Source organism: Callospermophilus lateralis, chromosome 1 (assembly GCF_048772815.1).
Source record: "Callospermophilus lateralis isolate mCalLat2 chromosome 1, mCalLat2.hap1, whole genome shotgun sequence".
NCBI classification, from domain to species: Eukaryota; Metazoa; Chordata; class Mammalia; order Rodentia; family Sciuridae; genus Callospermophilus; species Callospermophilus lateralis.
In genome coordinates, this window is record NC_135305.1 from 215,771,932 (window position 1) to 215,795,364 (window position 23,433).

The following is a 23,433-nucleotide window of genomic DNA, read 5'->3' on the forward strand; positions in this document are numbered from 1 at the left end:
TCTACAACTAAAAATATATATAGTTTTTCTTCTCAGTACTGAGGATTGATCTCAGGGGTACCCTACCACTGAGCTACAGGTCTACCCTTTTTATGAAGACAGTCTGACAACATTGCCCAGGATAACCTTGAACTTGTCATTCTCCCATCTCCTAAGTAGCTGATTAAAAACTGGACTAGCTTTTTCCAGGTTCAGAATCCTTGTGTGTTCAGGGATTTTATAAGGGTTGGTTGGAACCCTCTGCTTATGCACTCCCCTCTCCACTAACCTCCAGCCACACTTCTCACCTCCCCTTCCTCTTGCATTCAAAAATCCTTCACCTGCTGAACTGCAGCTCCTTCAAGTTCATTCCCACCCACCAAATGAATTTTTGTGCATGCTGCTCCCTCTTCACCAGAGGGAAGACTGGAAGCCTTCCTAGACATTTCCTGACCAGCAGAGACAGGGCCTTCTTGGGGCCTCCAAGCTCCATTAGGAAAGGACCAGGCTCACCATTTTATTCCTAGCTCCCAGCACAGGACATAACATATAAGTGCCACCCAATAGACACATGATAAGTGAATGAAGCAACAAACACATGAAGTCTCTCTTTATTCTGGGATGGATTAGTGAGAATCTGAGCCTCCGATAAGGTTGTTGCTCAAATTTTTTTCCAGAAGTCTCAGGCATGTAAAGTGCATGGCCAGTGTGGAGCTAACACCAAGACTGAAATGCAGACAAACACCCCAGCTGCAGTGACCAGGTACACACAAAGCTTCAGGGTAAGATGAGCCTTATGAATTGCACAAGAATGGTCAACATTCAAGAAGTATACCTTCCTGCCAGAGTAGAGGGAGATCAGGCAGCCAAGTGGTAGCCCCCAAATAGAAAAAACAGTCCTGGTGGCACTGCTTAACCAGGGAAGTGGAAATGCTGGGTCCTTCATTGAGGCTGATATCCCCCTTCATTTCTAATTAATTCCCAATACTTTTCCAGAACCCAAGGACCAGTCCAAATTCCCTAAGGCCCTGCCATTCCCCAAAATGTCATTTTAGTCGGCCACTCCTGTCTTCATATGATCCTTTTCCTTTCCCCCAGCAGCATCTAGAGCTGAGCCGACTGGGGTAGTGTGCACCGGGTGCCCCATCCCTGACACCAGCTCACACCAAGTACCCCATCCTGATCAAATCCACGAAGAGCAGTAGGAAACCTACTTGATCTCTTGGTGACCTCTGCTGGTGATTCAAAATATTGTACACCAATCACCTGAACCATGTTGCACAAGAAGTCTCTCCATCTTATGCTAACTCTTGCCTATATTATGCTGGACCCAAGAAGAACTTCCCCAGATCAGCTTCCTGGAATTGCAGGATCACCAGCTGGATGGCTCACTCAGCTCCAGATAGGACACACCAGCCCAAGGACTTCTCTGTGCTCAACTTAACAGCTTGGTCTTCCTGAAGCCAGTTTCTAGTTTGACAGATCCTGAGGGCTGGGATACTGCCACTGGTCAAATGTGTCACCCCCATCATCAGTGAGATTCCCCCAATGGAATCAGGATACCAAGGGCACTGTGCTCTCCGATTGTCTTTGGGATAGGTTTGCTGCAATTTCTGGGGTGTGGGTGGGTATGATTCCTTCCCTCTTGATAGGTCTGTACTCAGAAACTTGAACATGGTGGTTGTTGCTGAGAATCAACTGGAAAGAAACCCCTTGTGTTGAGGATATAGGTGCTTGACTGGTTTAGTGGGGCCTGGCAAGTAAGGCCGGGATAGGTCCCTCCCGTGGGTTTCTGAGCAATGCAGATAACCTCCACTCCATGTTCTCTGCTCAAAGCACCGATGAGTGTCTTCTTGTCCCAGCCCCTGGATGGGACTGGGAGAGGCAGATCATGGACACAGCATTGTCTCTCCACTACTGTGTGCGTTGGTGGGATCCTGGAACATTTAAGGGTAACTTGAAAGCTCCAATTGTGGGTCACCTCTTGTCTTCACTTTGTGTAGTCACCTCCTTCTTCCTGTCTCTTCCTGGGCTGGATTCACACTGTATATGGGGCATCCTCTACACTAGCATAAAGCAGAATTGTACCAATAATTTCTCGTTTGATGCAGGATACCTTTCTTTCCAGAAAGCCAACCTTCACCCCTTCAAAGTATAGTTGATTTGCTGTGTCAGCTGAGGGATTCCCAGTGGCCAGTTACTCACACATGGGAGGCCAAGGGGCACACCTGAAGCTCAGCCAGCCAACAGCATCAGGTCTCAGAAGCTGGAGAGGCGGCCCCCAGATAACGAGGAAGCTGGAAAGCTGAGGAACACTGTTGAGAGGTGCATAATAGGCTCTTCCCAAACACACTGAATTGTACCCTGGGTATATTCAACTGGAGTGCAGCCCTATCGCCCCCACCACCCCGACTCCCAGGGGCAGGGCAACCTTAGGATGGGTTTCTCCCCTTCCAGTGCTGACACTTTTGAAATACAGTTCTTTGCAGTGGGGCACTCACTATTCCGTGTGGTACAGGCTGTTCACAAGCATCCTTGGCATCCACCCACGAGATGCAAGGAGCATCTATCCAGGTATGATAAGTGTCCCTCAAATGTTGCACAATCTCCCTTGAGAGTGACAATAACTGCTCCAGGGAAGTCTGCTAGAGTAAATCTGGACAATTAAAAAGAGCAAACTCTCCATGTGAATCTCCCTGTGGCAGAGCACCTTGGGGCAAGGCCACAGCAGACACCAGATTTTCCAAGGGCACAGCTCACCTGTAGCTAGGTTGGTTTACATTAGACAGGTCACAGCTGCCCTTTTTCAATTGGGGTACATGTACATGTGAACTCTACAGGGACATTTTATTCCATAATGATGTAAAATTGCACTTATAACCACCGGAATTTATGGACTAGCAAAGAATATGCTTCCATTTTTTGATCCAACCTTGAGGGTCACTGCACACCACCAGGATTTAGAGCTGTGGAGCCCACTGGGTTGACAAGATCTCAGATAAAGAGGTTGGTGGCCCTTGCCAAGCACTGAGTAATGTCTGGAGGCCTGGAGTTGGACCCTCTATGCTGACCAGGCACTGTCCTGCCATCCCCAGCCTGCTTCCCAATAGCGGGAACAGAGTGGAGGAACCTGCCCATTGCCCTGCTGGAGGGTCAGACACCCAGGCCTGAGACAGGCAGAGTTTTCTTTTTCTTTATTGTCTACAGTCAGCTGAATTCAGATGTAGTGCCTGAATGAGCCAGACATACAAAAACCCCACTCTTTCCCATTGTTTTTTAAAATAAAATCTTCACTTATAAAACTGAAACACTAAAGCATTAAAATACAGAAAGCTCATTTAACTCACTTCACAAAAGCATTAACAGATGACGTATCCCTTCTGTAACTATTTAAAGACAAACTGAGTCAACACTAACACCAAGTGTAAATAGACAGAGGGATACTGAACGGCAAGAACGCAAAACTCTACCCAGACAAGGTTGTAATGGCAACTAACAAACCATTGAAGACACGGAGTCCCAAACACGGCTAAATATGGGTCACAGCACAGGTCCCCGGAGGAACCGCTGCACCTCACAACACAGCAACGTGGACGGGTGGGGGCGCCTGGAGGACCGGCTGACATGGTAACTGTGATACGTAAAACTGAATCTTCCAACGGCGTAAATGCAGACGGTACAAATGGGCAGCCCCAGGGCCTTTATCTGTACTGGTAGTTCATGCTGTGGTCTGCGTTTCTGCCATAGCCACCCTGTGAGGACTGGTAGGAGCCGGGAGGGCCGCTGTAGTTCTGGCCAGACCCTGGGGAATTGTAGTTCGACTGTGACGAGTAGCCTCCTACAAGAGAGAGGGTAGATTAGAGGTGGCGACAAGGATCTGCCTGCCCACCAGGCCTAAGGACCTCAGCTGCACCTGAGTTGTGTCCCCAGGCGGCAAGCCCCACAGGCTCCTCCTTTATTGTAAGTGCCTTTCACTTCTAATTGGGACCCAGCACACTGAGAGGTGGGACCACTATGATCCTGGCTTCTACTAAGGGTGATGGCAAATGGTGATTTTCTTGGTTAAAGAACAGGGGGGCTGCCTGAGCTCACCACCCCGAACCAAAGGTAGCATCTAAGATCATGAGTCAGTTTGGGCCTCAATGTTGTCAACATCTCTTCAAGCAGGTACCAATACTGAAGAGTAAGGCAATTTCTGGTCTCCAGATTCAGAAAAGGCCAAGCAGCTGGTATGGCCAGAGCCCAACTTTTATAGAGCCCCAAACACCCCACAAGGAAGCAATAGCACAGCTGCCACCATTGTCCTGCCCATGCAGTGCTATTCCTGTCAGGCCCAGGGCCACCCTGCTGTGCCACCTGCTGCCCAGGCCCACCTTGTTTGCCTTGATATGAGCCGCCGCCCCCAGAGCCTCCACCGTAGCCCCCGTGTGACCCTGGGTTGTAGGATGACCCGCCTGAGCCATAGCTGTTCCCGCTGCTTCGGCCTCCGCTACCACTGTAGTCTAGGGGAGAGAAGACAGTGTCATTAGGGGATCTGAGGGCCTGAGGACTATGTGGCTGGCATGGTCCAGGACTCTAGCAAGGCTCTCCCTTAGACAGAGCCTTGCCCCTGCCTTTGGCAGATGTTTGTCTCCTTAAATTTGGCAAGAGGTAACAAGGTCAGGCTAGGGTTGTGGCTCAGTGGTAAAGCGCTTGCCTCGCATGTGTGAGGCACTGGATTCGATTCTCAGCACTGCATATAAACAAATAAAAAGAAAGCTCTGAAACCTGTTCTCTCCAGCTTTCCCACCTGTCCCTGCAACCCAAGCTTTCCAGATGTAAATTCAGTGACATGATGCTCCCTCCAGCCTACATGTACACAGCACAGCTCCCTCCAAGTCTCCAGTCTTGCTAGTGACCACTATTCTATATCAAGGATAAGTGCACACCTACTCTGCCAACTGGGTCAACAATACAGCCAGTGCCTGCTGGGTCTGTGCATGAGGTAAAAGGATATTAATAACACTTCAAGAACTATCCCGGGAGACTGCCTCTCAGCCTCTACCCTCGTGCCTAGCCACCCTGAGGGGAGAGGCCTCAGCTATACCTGCCCATGGGGAAAAGCAGAGGAAAGAGCAGAGACCTGGGCCATGAGATCCTTCCTAACACCTGCCTGCAGCCAACACCACCTGTTTTCCTCCTAGTTCCTTGGGCAGAGGTCTGGGCATTTCTGGGCTTCTGCAACTCCACAGGACTCATTGCCAGGTTGACCCAGGGATGCTGGAAGCCAACTCACTGAATTTGCTCTCGTAGTTGTAGTCTGACCCGCCCCCGCCTCCGGGAGAGTTGTAGGAGTTGGAGTAGGAGGAGTAGTTGCCTTGTCCATGGTTATAGCCTTTCTGTTTGCCCTGAGGGGGCCCGTAGTTGCTGTACTGGCTCTGGTTGTAGGACTGCTGCTGGCCTTGGTGGGACTGGTAGCCCGAGCTGTAGGAGGGCTTCTGCTGGCCCCCATGTGGCGGTTTCTTCCCAGCATGTTTTGGGGGTACTGGTGAGTTGTAGTTGTCCCCTTGGTAATAGGAGCCGTAGCCGGAGGAGCCACCACCGCCCCCGCCGCCGCCACCACCAGCATTCCCAGAATGCCCTCCGTTGCTGTAGAACTGACCTAAACAGGGAGGCAGCGGGTCAGGTGGAAGAAAAGAAAAGGCAAGGGGGCAGGAAGGGAAAGGGAGGTGGCAGCCGTGGGCCCTGAAGGCTGACCCATGAACTGGCTGCCCAGAGGCAGCAAGGAAGAAGGAGAGCCCTGGCTCTGCTGTAAGGCGCCTGGCTCGGCTGGCCCAGCCTTCAGCTCCACTCACCCATCAGCTGGCGACAACAAAGGATCTTTGCCAAGCAGCGGCACGACAGCAGCTTTTGCAGCAGATGTCAACATTACAATGAGATGGGCTCCCAGCGCAGATGACATTCAGGACTAGCTGACGGGTACCCAGATGTCCCCCAACGGTGACAAGAAAAGCAAAGCCCCAGAGAAGCAGCAAGCCACCCCTACTACCTCCTCCCCTCTGTGCTGGAAACAAATTCAGCAGGCAGAGACTGGAGACCCCAGGAGTACCCTGTAATAAGGCCCCTAAAACCACCCTTGCTCTTGGAAGACCAACTAGTATGAAGCTGCATCTTAGAAATAACAAATTGAGACTCAAATGATGTGGGCCTCTCCCTGGTTACTACTTACAGAAAAACATGACTACAAGCAGTATAGATTTCTGACCTACTGGGGAGACCAGCTCAGGCTAAGGCTGGGAACACGATGTCAGGCAGAGCCTTAAGCTAAATAAAGCCTCAGTGGCCTCCCCAAGGCCCCTTCCTCATTCCCAGTACAGCTGCTGGGGCACAGGCAGGACAGAGTAGCAGCACTGACAAACTTGCACTGTGGCTGCCACATGCTCAGTCCTGAGGCAGGATGTTACAGTGAGGACCTGCCTTCTGGTAACTAGGCTTTCAACACACTGCTGTAGCTAAAATTGGGGTGCAATAGGGGACAGGCTAAGGAACACTCCATCCCCGGTTTTACAAGGGACTCTAATTAATCAGGGGGTTCAGGCTTGGCTGTGGGAAGTCCCAGAATGAACTGGATCTGAGGCCTGGGAGGCCAGGCTATGTGGGCAGCTCTCCAGCCCAGTTAGACGTTCACCAGCACTTCAACAGGGGCTGCGGTGTTCCTGGGTCTCTGCAGAAGGGAGGACTAAACATGAAGGCACCTCTGCCCACAGACATCAAAGGCAGCTTCCCTGTTAGGTCCCAGGATGGATGGGAATGGGAGGGGAGGCTCCCACACAACCTGTCCTTTCTTCCCGTATCAAGCATGAGGGTTCCATGCCTTCTGGAAGGGGACACTGGAGTTCTCACATGCCTTCCATCCTCTGCAGATGTGTAGCCCATGTTGATGGGCCATGGGCTACTGGCACAAGCATATGGAAATAGAACTGGTCTCCAAACTTGAGTTTGTTTCTTCAGGAAGGCCTCTTTCCCCTCCCACCATTCACAAAGCCAACACTGAGGGGGAGGATGTATACCACAAAGCAAGAAAGCAAACATGTGGAGGCTCAGTGAGGAGACTTGGGGGATAAGAGCTTCAGTATACTCCCTGAGAGCACTGCCTCCACCACCCCAAATCCCAGTTTCCCCAGTGTCCTGCACTGAGCACCCCACCTTGCCCCGCCTAAAGCCGGGAATGAATGAAGACGCAAGTATCGAGGACTCGTTACTTTAACATGTATTGATTAAAAAAAAAATAAAATAAAGGGAAGGGGAAGTTTTCAACGTCATTCAAGATAACTATTTTCCTGGTATAAAAAGACATTATTCTCAAACAATAACTTTCTAAAAAAAAAAATAATAATACATCATGCAATCAAAGTTTTTAAAAAGTTTCACTGAATGTTTCAAACCTTGGGGAACAAATCACATATTAACCGTTTTGACCATTTTTGCCTGAATAAACGCAAAATCTTGCAAGTCAGCACAGAGGCAGGCTTTCCTGCAAAAAGAACTGCTGAGCACAGCCAAAACCCCAGTTTTCAAGGATGGCTCCCACCAGAAGAGCCAAAGACCACTGGGGTCCCAGTGAAGAGCCATAAGACCATGTGCCTTTGCACACACAGAAAAATATCCAGGCCTCTGGAGTGTGCAGCTGTTTAATCAGCAGAAATCTGGGAATGTACTAGGCTTTTTTCCTTTTTTTTTGCAGTGTTGGGAGACTGAACCCAGGGCCTCACATTGTGAGCAAGCGCTCTACCACTGAATCTCAGGCCATGTATTTTTATTTTAATGGTATTAAGAAATGAACCCAGGGGCAATTTACCACTGAGCTACATCCCCAACCTTTTTATTATTATTATGTTTTTTCTAAGACAGGGTTCTTGGTAAGTTGCCCAAGGCTGGACTCAATCTTGTGATCCTCCAGAGTAGCTGAGACTATAATGTGTGCCACCATGCTCAGCTCTACTAGACGATTTTTCAAGCCCCATCCAAAAAAAAATATCCAGAATTCCATGCATTTGCAACTGTGACCAAGACTTGCAAAATTTCATGTTTTCTACCCCTTAAAGCCTGTCTGTTTCTTGCACAGGAAATGGAAGCACAGTTTTGATACCTTTGAGAGTTCACTCTCTAGCTAAACCAGCCACAAAATACCGCACCCCAAACAAGACACCCACCAGAGCATTTACAAAGGCGGGAGGAGGTAACTTAGCACAGTGTACAATTCCCCATGTTCCCAACATTTTACATGCTTGTTTAAAAAAAAAAAAAAACTCAGTTGCTCTGGATTCAGATGTGGTGAAATCATTTTCATCACTGTCAAAGGCATCAACCAGATGTGGGAATTTGTTAAAAGGTTAAAAATTCATACAAAACCTGCTGTAAATTAAGACAAAGGTAGATTAAAATGCATCATTATCTGTCTCTTTAAATAAAGTAATGCTTTCCATAAAAAGCAAAGGTGGGCTTTTGCCTTGATGCTGAACAACGCTGGCTCTAGAATTCTGTGCAAGTCTGCACAAAAATACATTCTCTGAGAAAATTGTTTTCCACTTATTGTGAACTTCAATATGACCAAGTTCAAAGGCAAATCACGATAAAAACTGCCATTGTCTTAAATTCTGCAGGCTAAGAGTTTCAGACAAGCTGCGGTGGAAAGCCACGGTTGAGAAACCCAGTGAAGCACAGGGACACAGCACGGACACTTTGGGTTTTGGAGTTGGAGGAAATTGGAGTAAAAAGTTGATTTTGTGTGCAATACTTTTAGACGCTCTAGGAAGACCCAAAATCATGATAGCCGTAGCAGTCTGTGAAAAAGTCACCTACAAAAGGGGGAGACAGAGCAGAGAGAAGAAATTAGAATTCTTTTGAAAAATGGCACAGAGCGCCACATTTGAAATTCATGTTTTAGATTTCTCTGCTCCTGTGACCCCCAATGAAGGCTCCTTCTCAAGACAAGAGCGGTGCACTGGCAGGAAAGGTGCGTTTGCAAGATGGGTGCTTCGCATGGCTTAAAGCAGAGAAATTTAAAATTCTGACTTCTAAGGAGATTGGAAGTCACACAAGTTGGTGTGTTAGCACTTAAGAGTCAAGGACACACTTGTGGGGTCGGGGAAGACCTGAGGGCTGTCTGACCTAATACCCGCAAAAAGGTGCGGGTCGTTCTTTAGCCTCACGAAGGCTGTGGCTAGGCCGCCCTGCACTAACTCAGGCCCACGACTAAGCTGCTGCTTCCTCCCACGTGGACACAGAGAGAAGCACACTTACTGTAGCCTGCTGTCGCCGAGTTGCCTCCGTACCCATAGCTTCCGTACCCAGCACCTGGAAGAGAACAGACAGGGTTATGTGCGTCTGACCTGCCCTTGCCCTCTTGAGTGAGTTCCACATTTCAGCCCCACCCAAGTCCCTGCACCCCAAAAGAAACATGGACACACCCAGAAAATATAAACTGGGTAGATGGGGACAGCACAGGACAAGGGCCCTCACCAGCATTCATGTAGCCTCCATGATTGGCGCCACCAAATCCTCTCCCTCGCCCTCGTCCACGAATGTTGCCTCCTCTTCCCCGTCCTCGGAGGTTTGGAGGTGGAGGCACTTCATTGTGCATGGGGCCTCCCATGCCAAAGCCAGGGTTGTGTGGCTGGAAGAGAAAGCAGACAAGTGAGGGTCGCCTCCCCTCACCATATGAGAGAATTTTTGCTGAAGCTGAAGATTCAAGGACATGTGCTTACCTTGGCAGCAAATTTAGGTCCCCCTCTGACAGGGACTGGGGCTCTCTTTTTTTTGTTGGCTTCGAGGGCAAGGGGAGCATCAGGGAAAAGCTTTTCCAGCGCAGCAAGGGCAGCATATGCCTTTGCTACCTTTTTGTTTGAACCAGCACCTTGAAACTTCTGTCCATCCACCTCGACCTGAAGACAATGGATGGATGGGTGTGGAGGTGACACAGTGCCTTCCTCTGGGGAAGGAGTCCCACCTTTGTAGAGACCAGTCCCCCAAAGAAGAACTCAATCCAGGAAGCACAGGACTGGCCCTTGGTCACTCACCTCCATGACAAATCGCTTGTCGTGGCTGCCCCCAGTCTCAGAGATGAGCTCATACTTGAGGCCGCGCCTCTTCTCATTAAGCTCCATAACTGGGTTCTTGCCATGCTTAGTTAGGATCGGCCCCTGCTGTTTTACGTTCTCAGGGAAAACACAAAAGAAAACCAACAAACTCAGCTACAGGCTATCCAACCACATGGTGGGATACAACTCAATCGGGGTTGAGGTCCTCTGCTCCACATCCCCTGCCATCCCCATCTGAGTATATGCCAACTCACAAATGCCTACACCAAATAACGCAACCAACCCCACCAGTCCCCATTCTGGTGAGCCAAACCATCCCCTGTATGTTGCGGCTACAGTTTTAGGCGTGGGGGGAATCTTTTTTTATATAAAGAAACAACCAATGCCTGCCCGCTCTGCCCTGGCAGTCACTCCCAGCACCCACCACACGCTCACCTCGGCAGCTGCATCTGAGGGAAAGGCAGCACTGGGCGCTGAAACAGCTTCCACTACAGGAGGCGGGGCCGCCACTGCTGGCTTCGCATCTGTCTCCTCAGCAGAATCCTCCCCCTTGCTGGAGTCCCTGCCTTCAGCGCCAGTTGGCAGGCCCATGTCCTGTAACACCTGCAAGGAGGCCAGACCCAGAGTCCTGATGTGGAAAGGACCAGTGTGGAACCTTCCCTGCAGGTCCTTGCAGCACCCTACAGCTGCCTGGGACATCCTGGAACAGAAGCTGAGGATACAGCCTGGCAACTTGCAGTTAGTTTTGAGGAAGCTCTAAAAGCATTCTTGCCACGTGGTACTTGGCAAATGTCTGAAAATCTAACCTTGGTGTATCCATGCCTTCCCCAGGATGCATGTTATACCGATGGGGACTGAGGTCTCTAAAGAAGCCCAGGAGGAAACTAGTTTTGCCATTCAGATGACATCAGCCACATTTACCTTAACAGCCACGTGCAGCTTGGCAGTCTTTTTGGATGGCCCAGAAGCCTCAAATGAACTTCCATCCACCTCCACAGACATAGTGAAGATAGGGGCATGGACAGGGCCCGTCTGGGAAACCAGCTTGTACTGCAGCCCTGGCTTCAGCTGGTTTAGCCGCATCAGAGCATTCATAGCTTGGGGAGGCTCAGCCTTCTCCTCTGAGGAGAGAACACCAAGGTAGTTTGGAATGAGACACCAAAATGCCTGTCAGAGAAAGCCCAGGTGAGGACGCTGAAGTCTCAGTGACTGGTGCACTGCCAGACAGTTTGGCCTGTGCTTCTCCCATAGCCACCGGCAGATGCATATCCACCCCCATGTGTCCCAGTCATCTGTGAGAGTTATTGATTACTTAGTGTTAGGGATCAAAACTGAAGCCTCGAACATGGTCAGGCAAGGGCTCTCCACTGAGCTATAACCCCAATCTAATTTTTAAAAGGACTTAAAAATCACATTTAAGAAAAATGAAGGTCAGCGCAGTGGTGCACACCCATAATCCCAGCTGCTGAAGAAGCTGAGGCAGGAGGATTGAGAGTTCAAAGTCAGCCTCAGCAACTTAACGAGGTCCTTAGCAACTTAGTGAGACCCTGTCTCAATAAAATATGAACAAGAGCTGGGGATGCGACTTAGTGTTTGAGAGCCCCTGGGTTCAATACCCCATACCAAAACAAAACAAAATTAAAAAATTAAAAAAAAAAAAAAAAAAAATCAAGTTGCTGGGTGTGGTGGTGTACAACTATAATTCCAGCAAGCTGGAAGGCTAAGGCAAGAGGATAGCAAGTTTGAAGCAAGCCTCAGCAATTTATATGGCCCTCAGCAACCCAGGAGACCTTGTCTCGAAAAAAAAAAAAAAAAGCAAAATTCAGTGTTGGAGCCAACCTAATTGAAGGAGGACTAAATCAATAGCACCAACAAGATATATGCCTGTACCTTTCTTTTGAATCTTCTTCTTCTTCTTGCTGGGAGACTTTTCTTCACCATCCTCTTCCATTGGGCGTTTCATGGGCGTAATGGCATAAGTAGTGCTGGGGGGGATTTGAACTGAAACAGGAAAATAGGGTGGAAGGGCTGTAGGTGGCCACTCTGAAGAGCCTAGTTACCCAATGCCTGTGTATGCTTACCGGTGTAATCCACTGGATTCTCATTCTTTGGTTTCTTGGGCATCTTGGAAGGCAAGGGGTCCATTCCGAGTACTTTATGAAGCTGGCCAAACGCAGCAAGTCGTAGTGCATGCTGGAGAAGGGGAAGAGGAGTCTGACCTGGCTGCCCTGCGCTCACAGCTATAGCATGTGTTGCTCACTAATGTCTTCTGAGATGGAACAGGAGCTGGGTAACTACTAATGATCTCCCCTACATAAAGGAGGGGTCCCCCAACAGCCAGGGCAGGGCCTGACCGACTGCTTCAGCCCAGCCTTGCTGTGGGGGAAGGCCAGCCAGTGACCACCCCCCTTAAAGAAGAATACAGGAGACCCCAACCTGGGCACTGGTTGCCACACGGAGCCAGGTGGTGGGCCTGCACAGGGGAAGGACCCCTGGAGCAATCTGTATAGCAAACATGTCTCCCCGCTGCACTAAATATGCCAACAGGGCACTCAGGCAGACTGAGGGGCAGACAACAACCACACATGGCGCCAAGGGGAAAGAAGAATCCCAGATTGGGGCGCCCTGTATCAAAATTCATGCCTTGCCTTCAGTTCACAACCTGAACCTATGATCCAGGGGCTGCCCTGTGAATACTCAGTAATGGAACTGGGAGCCAGTGAGTGCAAACTGGGTACGGGCTCACGTTGGCAATGGCGACAACTATACCTGCGCACTCTGTGTGATATCTTCCCGTTGCTGTCTGTCTAGATGCCCAATAGCATCAGTGGCTTCTTTTTCACAAGGGTCATAAATGCCAGAACCATCTGAAGGCAGGAAACAAGGAAGATATGCAGAGGATTATCTTTTAGCATCTCAGAAGAGTTGTGCTGGCTGAGGGGACCAGGTGCGTTACTCCCCCGCGCCCCATCCACACCCAGCTCTGGAAAACACGCCGAGCTCGGTGACCCACTCGGCATCCAGCCCTTGACAAAAATAATCCACATATGTTTCAGAGCAAGAAAGTCATGTGGGAGTGGGTCACCACTGCCCCCGGATCCGCCCTTTGAATCACAGCTGCGGACCCGGCACACAGGGCTGGATATGATGGTGCAAGAGGGTAATCACATGCTTCGGCCCTAGCGGGGTACACGGAGCTGCTGCTGCTGCTGCTGCCCTAACCCAGTCAGTGGATCAGCGAGGAGGTGGCCAAAGGGCCTTGATCCCTGTCCTTTCCCTGCAACTTGCAAACCACAAGGCCCCAACCTGGCATCACGATGCCGGACGCCAAGCACTCCAGCACTCTCCTCAGGGCCTCGCCGGCACCCATGGGCCGATTGGCTGTTCCAATGGACTTCTCACACAGGAGCTCCAGGGGCTGAAAGGAAAGAGTGAAAGTGAGTAACAGGTTTTGGAAGGGGCCTGGCTAAGTCCAAAGCAAGGCAACATTACTGGGTGAGTGGGACAGGGGTGGGGAGTACGAGAATCACAGCCAAAGGTGAGACCTGGAGCAGGATTCAGTAACTCTATTTTCGTTCTTTTTTTTTCCCCCACAGAGACATACTCAAGGGAGAATGGGTACCACCTTGAGAGCAAGAAGCTTTCAAGATAAAGCAAAGAATACTCTTTCAAGGGACAATGCAGGCTACCTCGAAAGGGACAAGCTCCTTTTTCTCTTTCTTGGGGAGATCCTGGGAATGGAACCCAAGGCCCTTGCATACGCGTAGCAAGTGCTCTATCACTGAGCCGTATCACCAGGCTTGCCCAAAAAATCTTTTTGGCTGTATGTACCAATATACAATATTGAGCATATAAGTAGGTACATAAAAACACCCAAAGGAAACAGGCAGCTGGCTAGGAATGGTTCAAAAGCTCTAGTCTGACTATCCAAGAGCATCTGCAAATGCTTCTTATGAAACAAGTCACATTGTACAGGCTGGCCTGCCTTCTTCCCTGGGCTAAGCCTGAACATCCCCCATGGAGGATCCTTATCTAGCGCTTAGGCCACCCAGAGTCTGGACAACAGTAACTGCCCAACAAGAAACAGTGAAGGGACATGATAGCCACACCTTGAAAGGCCATATATGCCCAGTATCACCCAGTATTCCTGAAATAGGAGACAGCCTCTGCTATATACAACCCTCTGGTCATGGCTACGGGTGCCTTACCCATCCTCTGAGGGGGCCCCAGGTGGGTACACGAGTACACAGATCCCTCAGAACTCGGATGACAATGACACATGACTTCAGCCCATTGGCTCTTGCCTAAAAGAAGAAAGGACAGATTCTTTTACATGAAAGCACTTCCCTAGAAACAAGGCTAACATGGACAACACAAGTTTCATGGTGCTGCTTTGCCAAGGGTAAACGGTTAAGTGTGCACAACCACCAAGTATGTGGTCAGCAGTGACTTCACCGGGTGTATGACACTGCTGTTACTCTTAACACAAAGCAGCAGCAGCCCACCTGCTTGGTCACAAGGCTCCTCAGGGGTGTCAAATTTGTTTACGTGCTCTGTGTTAGCAGCTGCACGGCCATGGCCACAGGTGCTAAGATCAGCACGGCTATCGTCAATGTTACAGAAACTTTATGGTAAAAGTTAGCCAAGTTAAAACTTAGGAATTCTCTACCAAAAGACAAAGAGAAGAACAAAATGCAAACCTGGAACCATTTGGCGTGTCGGAGGGACGCCAAGGCAGCAAGGCATTTCTGCCTGTCCAGAACATCCGGGGGATCGTTGACTGATAGCGTTTCTATTCATGGATGGAATAAGAAGACAAGGTACAGTTTGACCAAGGGGTTTCTGTCAGGTGGAAAGGGGATATGGCAGCTTCCTAAAGGGCAGCTGAGTCTCCCAGAATCTGAATTCATCTCCACCCTTGACCAGGGAAGGAGAAGCTAGAGTGCAATGAACTCTGCCCTGAGAGGAAATCAGAAAAATTGGAGGCCCCCTCCAAAAAAAAAAAACCAAAAAACCAAAAAACCAAAAAACAACAACCAAAAAAAAAAAAAAAAAACCAAAAAAAACAAAATTAAAAGTGGGAAGTTATTCTAAAAGGAATAATCCATGGGGAAGGGAGGAAAGATAGGTGCATCCTATCTTCTAATAGACTATTCCCTTGCTTCCTCCCCATAAATTCGCTAGACTAGAATTTTCAATAGGAAAAAAAACAACAAAAAAGGTGGGGGAGGGGAAATAAACTCCCGCTCTGCTTCCCACAACAGCCATCCCAAGGCATCTGTGGCAAAGGGGACCACCTCCGCCCACTAGGCGGGACTGCCCTAGCCCCAGCCCTTGACAGAGAGAGTCCTGTTGGTCAAAGGTCCAGCGTCCCTAAATGGATAAGCTAGAAGGGCTTTTACTTTTCAGCTTCAGATATGAGAGCCAAAGGTAAATAACATAACTGCAAAAAGGGTGCCATGTCACTCTATGCTGCAACAGAGCCGGAGTGTATATCTATTCTGCCATCTATCCGGGACTTGAATAAAGTCTGAGACAGTCATGGGAGAGGACCAGGGTAGACAATGAATTGTGGACACAGAATCAGTGTCCTATGTGCAAAGATTCAGTTGGAAAGGCTTGCAACAGTTTACAATGTTGCAATGGGCCCTTGATGTCTCAGACATTTGACCAGACAGAAGTACCAATGGCAGAGGACAAAGGAAGCAGCCCTCAGTTCTGCTGCAACACAAACTGACCTAACAATTCCAATGTGACATTCATGCACAAGCATTGTTTGTCATTAACATCTGCAAAATTGTAAGATTACCAGGGACCCATTTTTCCAAGGCCAGAGAATGGCTCAACAGGGAGACAAGTTTAATGCTTATATGAAAGAAGATTCAAGGATTAAGAAAAACAATGGTGCAATTCCCTATGAAAAGTGCTACTCACTTTTAGTGCCACCAAATGGACAAACTCCCAGTGATCAAAGCCAATAGGAGATATGACCTCAAGAGTAAAGGTGGACAAATCTACACCTGTACCCTCTAATCAAAGCAGTCTAAAACTGAATAGCACATTTGAACAGTGAGGGAACACCAAGTTTTCAATGTCCTGCCAGCCTGTTTCAGCTTCCCTACCTCCAGCTAATACTTTTTCCATTTCTTCTCTGACAACAGGGGATGTCAGGTGGATGGTCAGGGACAATGGAGGTTCTTTTGTATTTTTTATCACAATTGCAGCATCATCCACAGATTGGAGTATTTCGTACTTGTCTTCTGTTACAGCCTAAAATAGAAAATGCAACTTTCAAAACACTCTCCCCAGAGCAATCAACAGTTCTGGTTGACTCTGCCAGTTTCTATAACAGAAGCCAGCTTTTCAGGGTATAATATGCCAGGTAAGCCTCCATCTAGCCTGTCCCTTAGCTGGCTCAGCCCTGGGAAATTTTCTTGCTATTCTGAAGGAGGAGTCACTAATTCCACAGGCAAGAGAAATCATTTCTACTAACTTCATGATGCAATGTGTACCATACACAATGGCACACACCTGTAATCTCAGTGACTTGGGAGAATGAGGCAGGAAGATCCCAAGTTGGAGATCAGCCTGGGTAACTTAGTGAGACCCTATCTTAAAATAAAAAGGGCTGAGGACATAGCTCAGTGGTAAAGTGCTCAGGATTCAATTGTTAGTACCAAAAAGGAAAAAGCAATGAGGGCTGAGAACAGTGGCAGAAGTCCAAGCTACTATGGAGGATGAGGCAAGAGAATCACATGAACCCAGGAGTTCGAAGATAGTGTAGTCAACATAGTGAAAACCCCATGAAACAAAAAATGCAACAGGGAAGAGCTTAGGATCAGGCAGGAGAACAGGATATGGGGCTGGGGATGTAGCTCAGTAGTAGAGCACTTGCCTAGCATGTACAAGGCCCTGGGTTCAATCCCCTGCAACATAAAAGACTTTAAAAATATATATATTGAAGGAGAACAGAGTGTGAATCTTCCTTTTGTTACTTAGTAATCGATAACTTTGGATTAATCAATTTTATTAAGACTGAAGTTTCTAAGCCAGGATTGGTGGTGCCACAGTGGCTTGGGAAACTGAGGCAGAGGATCCCAAGTTCAAAGCCAACCTCAGCAACTTAGCAAGGCCCTAAGCAATTCAGCAAGACCATTTTTAAATAAAATACAAAAGGGCTGGAGGGCTGGGGCTGTAGCTCAGTGGCAGAGTGCATGCCTAGCATGTGTGAGGCACTGAGTTTGATCCTCAGCACCATATAAAAATAACTAAAATAAAGGCATTTTGTCCATCTAAAAGTACAAAAAGAATTTTAAAAAGTGGGGGAGGCCTGGGGATGTTGCTCAGTGGTTAGGTGGTCCCTGGATCAAAAAAAAAAAAGTTGATTTGAAAAATGAACTGAACGTGTCCACACCATAAGGCTCCAGGGACAGTTTGAAGTCTGTGGGAAGCATAGGCAAATGGTATCCAGCTATGGCTATTTTAATGCTGCATTAAATTGCCAAACTGTGGAATACAAACCACATGAGGTTAAAAAAAACAACCTACCTCCATCAAGCACAGTGGAACAGGCCTATAATCCCGACAGCTCAGGAGGCTGAGGCAGGAGGACTACAAATTCAAAGCCAGCCACAGCAACTTAGTGAGACCATGACTCAAAACAAAAAACTAAAGCTGAGAATATGGCTTTGGGGTTAAGCAACCCTGGATTCAATTCCTGGTATATAAACACATACAAAGTCTATATCCTATGACACATTTGTAAGTATGTTCTACAAATGAAAATCTATAAAGATGTTTACAACAATCTGACTTTTCCTTTCTTTATTATTATTTATAGCACTTCATGACAAAAACTCAAGCTCTTAATATTTTGGTTAAAGGAAACAAAGTAACTGTGCTGTGGAGAAAATGAAGGGACCAGAAAATCTAAATTAAGATTTCTTTCCCGGAATTCCAGTCACTCAGAGGAAAGGAAGTGTACAAGTCTGCGCCCAGCCTCAGCAACTTGGAAAGACCCTAAACAACTTGGTGAGATCCTATCTCAAAATAAAAATATAAAAAGGGCTGTACATGTAGCCCAGTGGTAAAGTGCCCCTAGGTTCCCCAGTACCAATAAAAAGATTTATCCACTTAGGCACAATCAACCTTCTGGGCTGAATTTTTTTTTTTTTCTTTTTGGACAGTACTGGGAATAAATCCAACTAGTTAAATCCCCAGCCCTAGGTATTTTGAGACAGGATCTTCCTAAATTGTCAAGGCTGCCCTCAAACTTGGCATCATCCTGCCTTAGCCTCTTGAATTGCTAGGATTACAGGTGTGTGCCATTGTGCTCAATTTGGGCTGAAAACTCTAAGTTGTGGGAGAGGGAAGCTGCTCTGTGCATCATAGGATGTTCAGCAACATCCCTGTCCCCTATCTATTAGGTGTGGGAGTATCCACCCCACCCCTGTTGTCTCCAGATACAACCAAATATCCCTGAGGAAAAAAAATGACACTCAAATGGTTAAGATAGCTCCTTTTTTTTTTTTTTTTTTGAGCTGGGAGTCTTGCACATGTTCAACATAAACTCTACCACCCAACTATAGCCCAAGCCCATACTAATTATTTTATCTTTTTTCTATTTTATTTCTTATTTTATTTCTTTATTTCTTATTTTAAGCAGGGTCTTGCCAAGTTTCTGAGGCTGGCCTCAAACCTGTGATTCTCTTTGCCTCAGCCTCCTGAGTTAGGGAGACTGTAGGCAGGCCCTGTTTCATTAATTTTTGGGGGGAGGTACCAGGGATTGAACTCAGGGGCACTCAACCAATGAGCCACATACCCAGCCCTATTTTGTATTTTATTTAGAGACAGGGTCTCACTGAGTTGCTTAGCACCTCGGTAAACTGCTGGGGCTGGCTTTGAATTCACAATCCTCCTTGTCTCTGCTTCCTGAGCCGCTGGGATTACAAGTGTGTGCCACCACGCCCAGCTACCTTTTTCTTTCCTTAAATATTTTTTTTAGTTGTAGGTGGACACAATACCTTTTTATTTTATTTATTTATACGTGGTGCTAAGGATCGAACCCAGTGCCTCACATGAGATACAATCTCAGCCCCTCATTACTTTTTCTTTTTTTTTTTTTAAATGTATACTTCAGTTCCTCATGTACCCGCATTTTTTTTTAATATTTATTTATTTATTTTTAGTTCTCGGCAGACACATCTTTGTTGGTATGTGGTGCTGAGGATCGAACCCGGCCCGCACGTATGCCAGGTGAGCGCGCTACCGCTTGAGCCACATCCCCAGCCCCTACTTTTTCTAAAGAAAGACTCTTGCTGGATGTGGTGCACACACCTATTATCCCAACTTTGGAAGCTGACACAGGAGGATTGCAAGTTCAAGGCCAGCTGCAGCAAGTTAGTAAGACCCTGTCCCCAAGATATAATAAAGAACCCAGGGCTCAATGCCAAAGGCCATGGGTTCAATCTCCAGTGCCACGTAGGGGAAAAAAAGAATGACTACAAGTTTTTCCTTTAAAAATACACCAATTTGCTACACTTAAAACTTTTTTACACAATGGTAAAATGAATTTTAAAATTATGACTAAGGGTTGGGGTTGTGGCTCAGCGGTAGAGTACTTGCTTAATATGTGCAAAGCCCTGGGTTCAATCCTCAGCACTACATATAAATAAAATATTGTGTCCAACCACAACTAAAAAATATGAAAAAAATAAATAAATAAAATTTAAAAATCACGTCTAAAAATAAATACTATAGGGGCATCCTCTTTAATAGGTTCTCAGGTGTTCCTAAAGTACTACACTCATTACAGATCTCAATTTTGATCTTTGACCTGAATTCCAAACTATCAGCCCCGTGTGCAAGAACAAATGATTACAAGTGAAAATGTTTTATTTTCAATAGAACAAGACTTAAGGCTCATTTTATTAAACTTCTTTTCTTTCCTTTACTTGTAGCGAAATCCAGAGATCATCCTGAAGAGGCAGCAAACGGCAGTGATGTACAGGTTGACCTCTTAACAATTCCCTGCCTCAGCCTACTAAATAGCAGGGATTATAGGAATGCCACCACGTTAACTTTATGCCTGCCTGCCTTTCTTTCTTCTTTCCTTCCTTCCTCTCTTTCTTTCTACTGCTGGGGATTGAACTCAAGGGAGCACTCTACCTCTGAGCTACAACCCAATCCTTTCTATTTTTTTTTGAAACAAGGTCTCACTAAATTGCCTAGATTGGCCTTGAACTTCTGATTTTCCTGCCTCAGCCTCCCAAATCGTTGAAGATTACAAATGTGCACCACCATGCAAGGCTACGATGGTTTTTTTTTTTTTTTTTGTGTGTGTGTGTGTGTGTTGCTAGGGATTGAACTCATGGCCTTGTGCATGTGAGGCAAGCAGTCTACCAACGGAGCTATATCCCCAGCCCCAACAATGCTTTTTTAATGGAACAAATAAATGAATGTTGAGAGGCTGGGAGTGTGACTCAGTGGTAGCGCTCTCATCTTGCACATAGGAGGCACTGGATTCAATCTTCAGCACCACATAAAAATATAATAAAGGTATTGTGTCCATATACAAAAAGAAATATATTTTTAAAAAATAAGTGAATGTTTAAAAATAAAATGTCTGTAACCAGATCTGGCTGAGGAAGGAAGATTAATTCTTGTATCATCTATCCACCCATCCAATTGAGTCTGGCTATGGATCTTGTGCAGCCTTGTACATGACAACCACTAGGTCCTTACTAGCTGGCAATGTAATGGATGCCATTATCACCAGCAGGTGACTTCCTACAGACCCTCAGATGTTCTGTGGTATTTTTTCTATTACCTACAGAGGAGGTCTCCACATGCAAGTATAAGAGGAAGCCTGCATGATCCTTTTCCTTTGCCTCATGTCCTCCATTACACCCTCCTGCCTGCCCCCACCCCAGGTCATTGCTGGTGTTAACACTTACATTGAGCTGGATGGCCAAGTTGTCAGCCACCTTGTCCAGGAGGGCAGTTGTGGGCTTCTCCTTACATAGCAGCACCAGCTCCAGATCCAAGTCTCCCTTCAGGAGAAGGCCTTTTGCCACAAGGCCAACCCTCATCACACCCCGAAGAGTCCTGGTCATATGTTCTGCCTTCTGTTCCCTGAGGGACAGACCAAAGCCTGGCTCAGTGGGAAGTGGGTATAGCCAGGACCCAGAGAGGTAGAATTTCTTAGGAAAAAGAGATGATGACCTCTACACTGACTTGTCTCACAACACAAAATCTCAAACTTACCCTGACCCTTCTTTGCTCTCATCATCTGGGGGCACATCCATGTTGTCAGACTCAGCATGCTCGCCACTGCCCTTCTCCTGCTCATCAATCCAATCAGACACAGCTTTGAGGGCCCGCTCAGTGTGGGACACCATGTTCTGCACTGCCTCCAGTTCCTCTTGTGTTGGATAAACTGAAGAATGCTTTGCCATCACATGGCGATCATCATTCACAAAAATTCGCATTGGACGCTGGAAATGTGAAAACTAAGCTAAAAATGATGTAAAGAGACTAGGCAACCCATCACTTCTCATTTGAGTTGCACATTTCCAAATAGTCACATAAAAAATGACTGTATGAATACAACTGAAGGACTAGGAAGCTAGACAACTAAATTTAGCTGTTTTTTTCCAAGCAAAAGGAATGGGGCAATATACACCTCTATACTACAGTAGTCCCCCTTGTCCGCGGGGGATACATTGGAAGACCCCAATGGGTGTCTAAAGCCATCAACATGTCAAACCCGACATAATCCTATGTTTTTCCTCTACATAGGTAAGTATATAAAGTTTAATTTGTAAATCAGGCAAGTAAAAGATTAACAACAATAACATAACAATTATAACAAAAACTGTAATTAAGTTCTGTGACTGTGGACTCTCTCAAAATATCTTATTGCACTGTACTCACCCTTCTTCTTCTTGTGATGAAGTGATGATGATACAATGCCTACGTGATGAGATGAAGTGAGGTGAATGACGCAGGCATTGTGACGGTGCACAATTTAAAACCTATGAATTGTTTATTTCTGGAATTTTCAATTTAATATGTTCAGACCACGATGGACCACAGGTAACTGAAACCATGGCAAGCAAAAACGCGGATAAGGGGGGACTACTGTATTTGAATTATTATGACACACATTACTTTATAATTTAAAAAGTCTAATATAAAATGGTAACAGTCAAATGCTTTGGGGAATTACTACAAACATCTTTTCGCATAAATGAAGAAAACAAAAACACAACTTTCTTACCATTTTTATTTCTTTTTCTGTAGTGTCTGCAAATCAAACTTTTGCTTATCTTTTCAAATTGTCACAGATTTCCTTGGTGTTATCAATACTTCAACTATCTATAAGACCAGAAAATCTTATTAGTTGCATATATTTTATACATAGTTTCTAATTTTAGCAGTCAGATATTTGGCAGTAAGAACATGGGTGCTGCCTCACAAAGGGGCCTGTTAACACAGAAGGACACATCTTTGTTTTCAAGTATCCAGTGCTAAACCAAGGCACTCAACTATAAATTCCCTTAAAATGAAAAGTGCTACTTTCTGGAAGTCAAGTCTGACTTCCAGCCCACACTCAGTTTTAACTCGTTTTTCTATCTTCCTTCATCATCTCTTCACATACAGTAAGCATTCTTTTTTCCTTTCTTGTGCCTTACACACATCAGGCAAATGCTCTACTGCTGTGTCACACCCCCATCCCCAAGTCTATCAATTTTTTTTTTAAAGAGAGAGAGAGAGAATTTTTTAATATTTATTTTTCAGTTTTCAGTGGACACAACATCTTTATTTTATTTTATGTGGTGAGGATCGAACCCAGCATCCCGTGCATGCCAGGTGAGCGCGTTACTGCTTGAGCCACATCCCCAGCCCCCCAAGTCTACCAATTTTTATAAGTATGGCTCAGTGGTAGAGCACATGCTTAGAAGCCCTGGGTTCTATCAACAGGACTAAAATATATATAGAAGAATATTAACAAGCCTGCAAAAAAAAAAAAAAAAAAAACAGTAAAAAACAGTAAAAAGCAAAAAAGCTCATCAAAATCTTGGTGCTTAAAAAAGAAAAAAGAGCTTTAGAAGCGCTCTAGGCCTTAAATGTGCTAAAAAGAAGGAAAACAAGCACGAGAGTGAGTCAAAAGGCTTCTGTTTTATAAAAAGCAAAGACCTTCTAAAAAATTAACAGGCACATATGACAACTACATCAAGTGGTATTCCTTTGGGCTCAACTCTAGAGAGATTGAGACAAACGAAAACAGACAATGTAAGTCTTCACAATAAAAGTGGCTATAATTACAATTCTGGTCTCTACTAAATAACATGCCAACTACAACCTACTCAAT

The 23,433-nt window shown here is 46.5% G+C and overlaps 1 protein-coding gene across 8 annotated transcripts in view; it reads right to left on the reverse strand.

Moving 5' to 3' along the window:
• Positions 1-3,597: 3,597 nt before the first annotated feature.
• Ilf3 (interleukin enhancer binding factor 3) overlaps positions 3,598-23,433 on the reverse strand; it is a 33,966-nt gene continuing 14,130 nt past the window's right edge. For 2 of the 8 annotated variants that reach the window (XM_076848772.2, XM_076848779.2), the window contains 20 exons: positions 22,339-22,436; positions 21,993-22,031; positions 21,324-21,553; positions 21,014-21,191; positions 16,181-16,328; positions 14,759-14,850; positions 14,267-14,362; positions 13,365-13,476; positions 12,828-12,925; positions 12,140-12,251; positions 11,949-12,059; positions 10,980-11,179; positions 10,494-10,661; positions 10,038-10,175; positions 9,726-9,902; positions 9,481-9,634; positions 9,262-9,315; positions 5,255-5,620; positions 4,353-4,481; positions 3,598-3,817 (listed from right to left, as the gene is read on the reverse strand). In XM_076848772.2, coding sequence (XP_076704887.2) covers positions 3,681-3,817; positions 4,353-4,481; positions 5,255-5,620; positions 9,262-9,315; positions 9,481-9,634; positions 9,726-9,902; positions 10,038-10,175; positions 10,494-10,661; positions 10,980-11,179; positions 11,949-12,059; positions 12,140-12,251; positions 12,828-12,925; positions 13,365-13,476; positions 14,267-14,362; positions 14,759-14,850; positions 16,181-16,328; positions 21,014-21,191; positions 21,324-21,553; positions 21,993-22,031; positions 22,339-22,341 — 2,742 coding nt within the window. In that variant the 5' untranslated portion in view covers positions 22,342-22,436 and the 3' untranslated portion in view covers positions 3,598-3,680. Of the gene's footprint in view, positions 3,818-4,352; positions 4,482-5,254; positions 5,621-7,223; positions 8,817-9,261; positions 9,316-9,480; positions 9,635-9,725; positions 9,903-10,037; positions 10,176-10,493; positions 10,662-10,979; positions 11,180-11,948; positions 12,060-12,139; positions 12,252-12,827; positions 12,926-13,364; positions 13,477-14,266; positions 14,363-14,758; positions 14,851-16,180; positions 16,329-21,013; positions 21,192-21,323; positions 21,554-21,992; positions 22,032-22,338; positions 22,437-23,433 lie in introns of those variants that run through there. The other 6 variants (XM_076848787.2, XM_076848794.2, XM_076848810.2 and 3 more) reach the window with 6 other exon arrangements.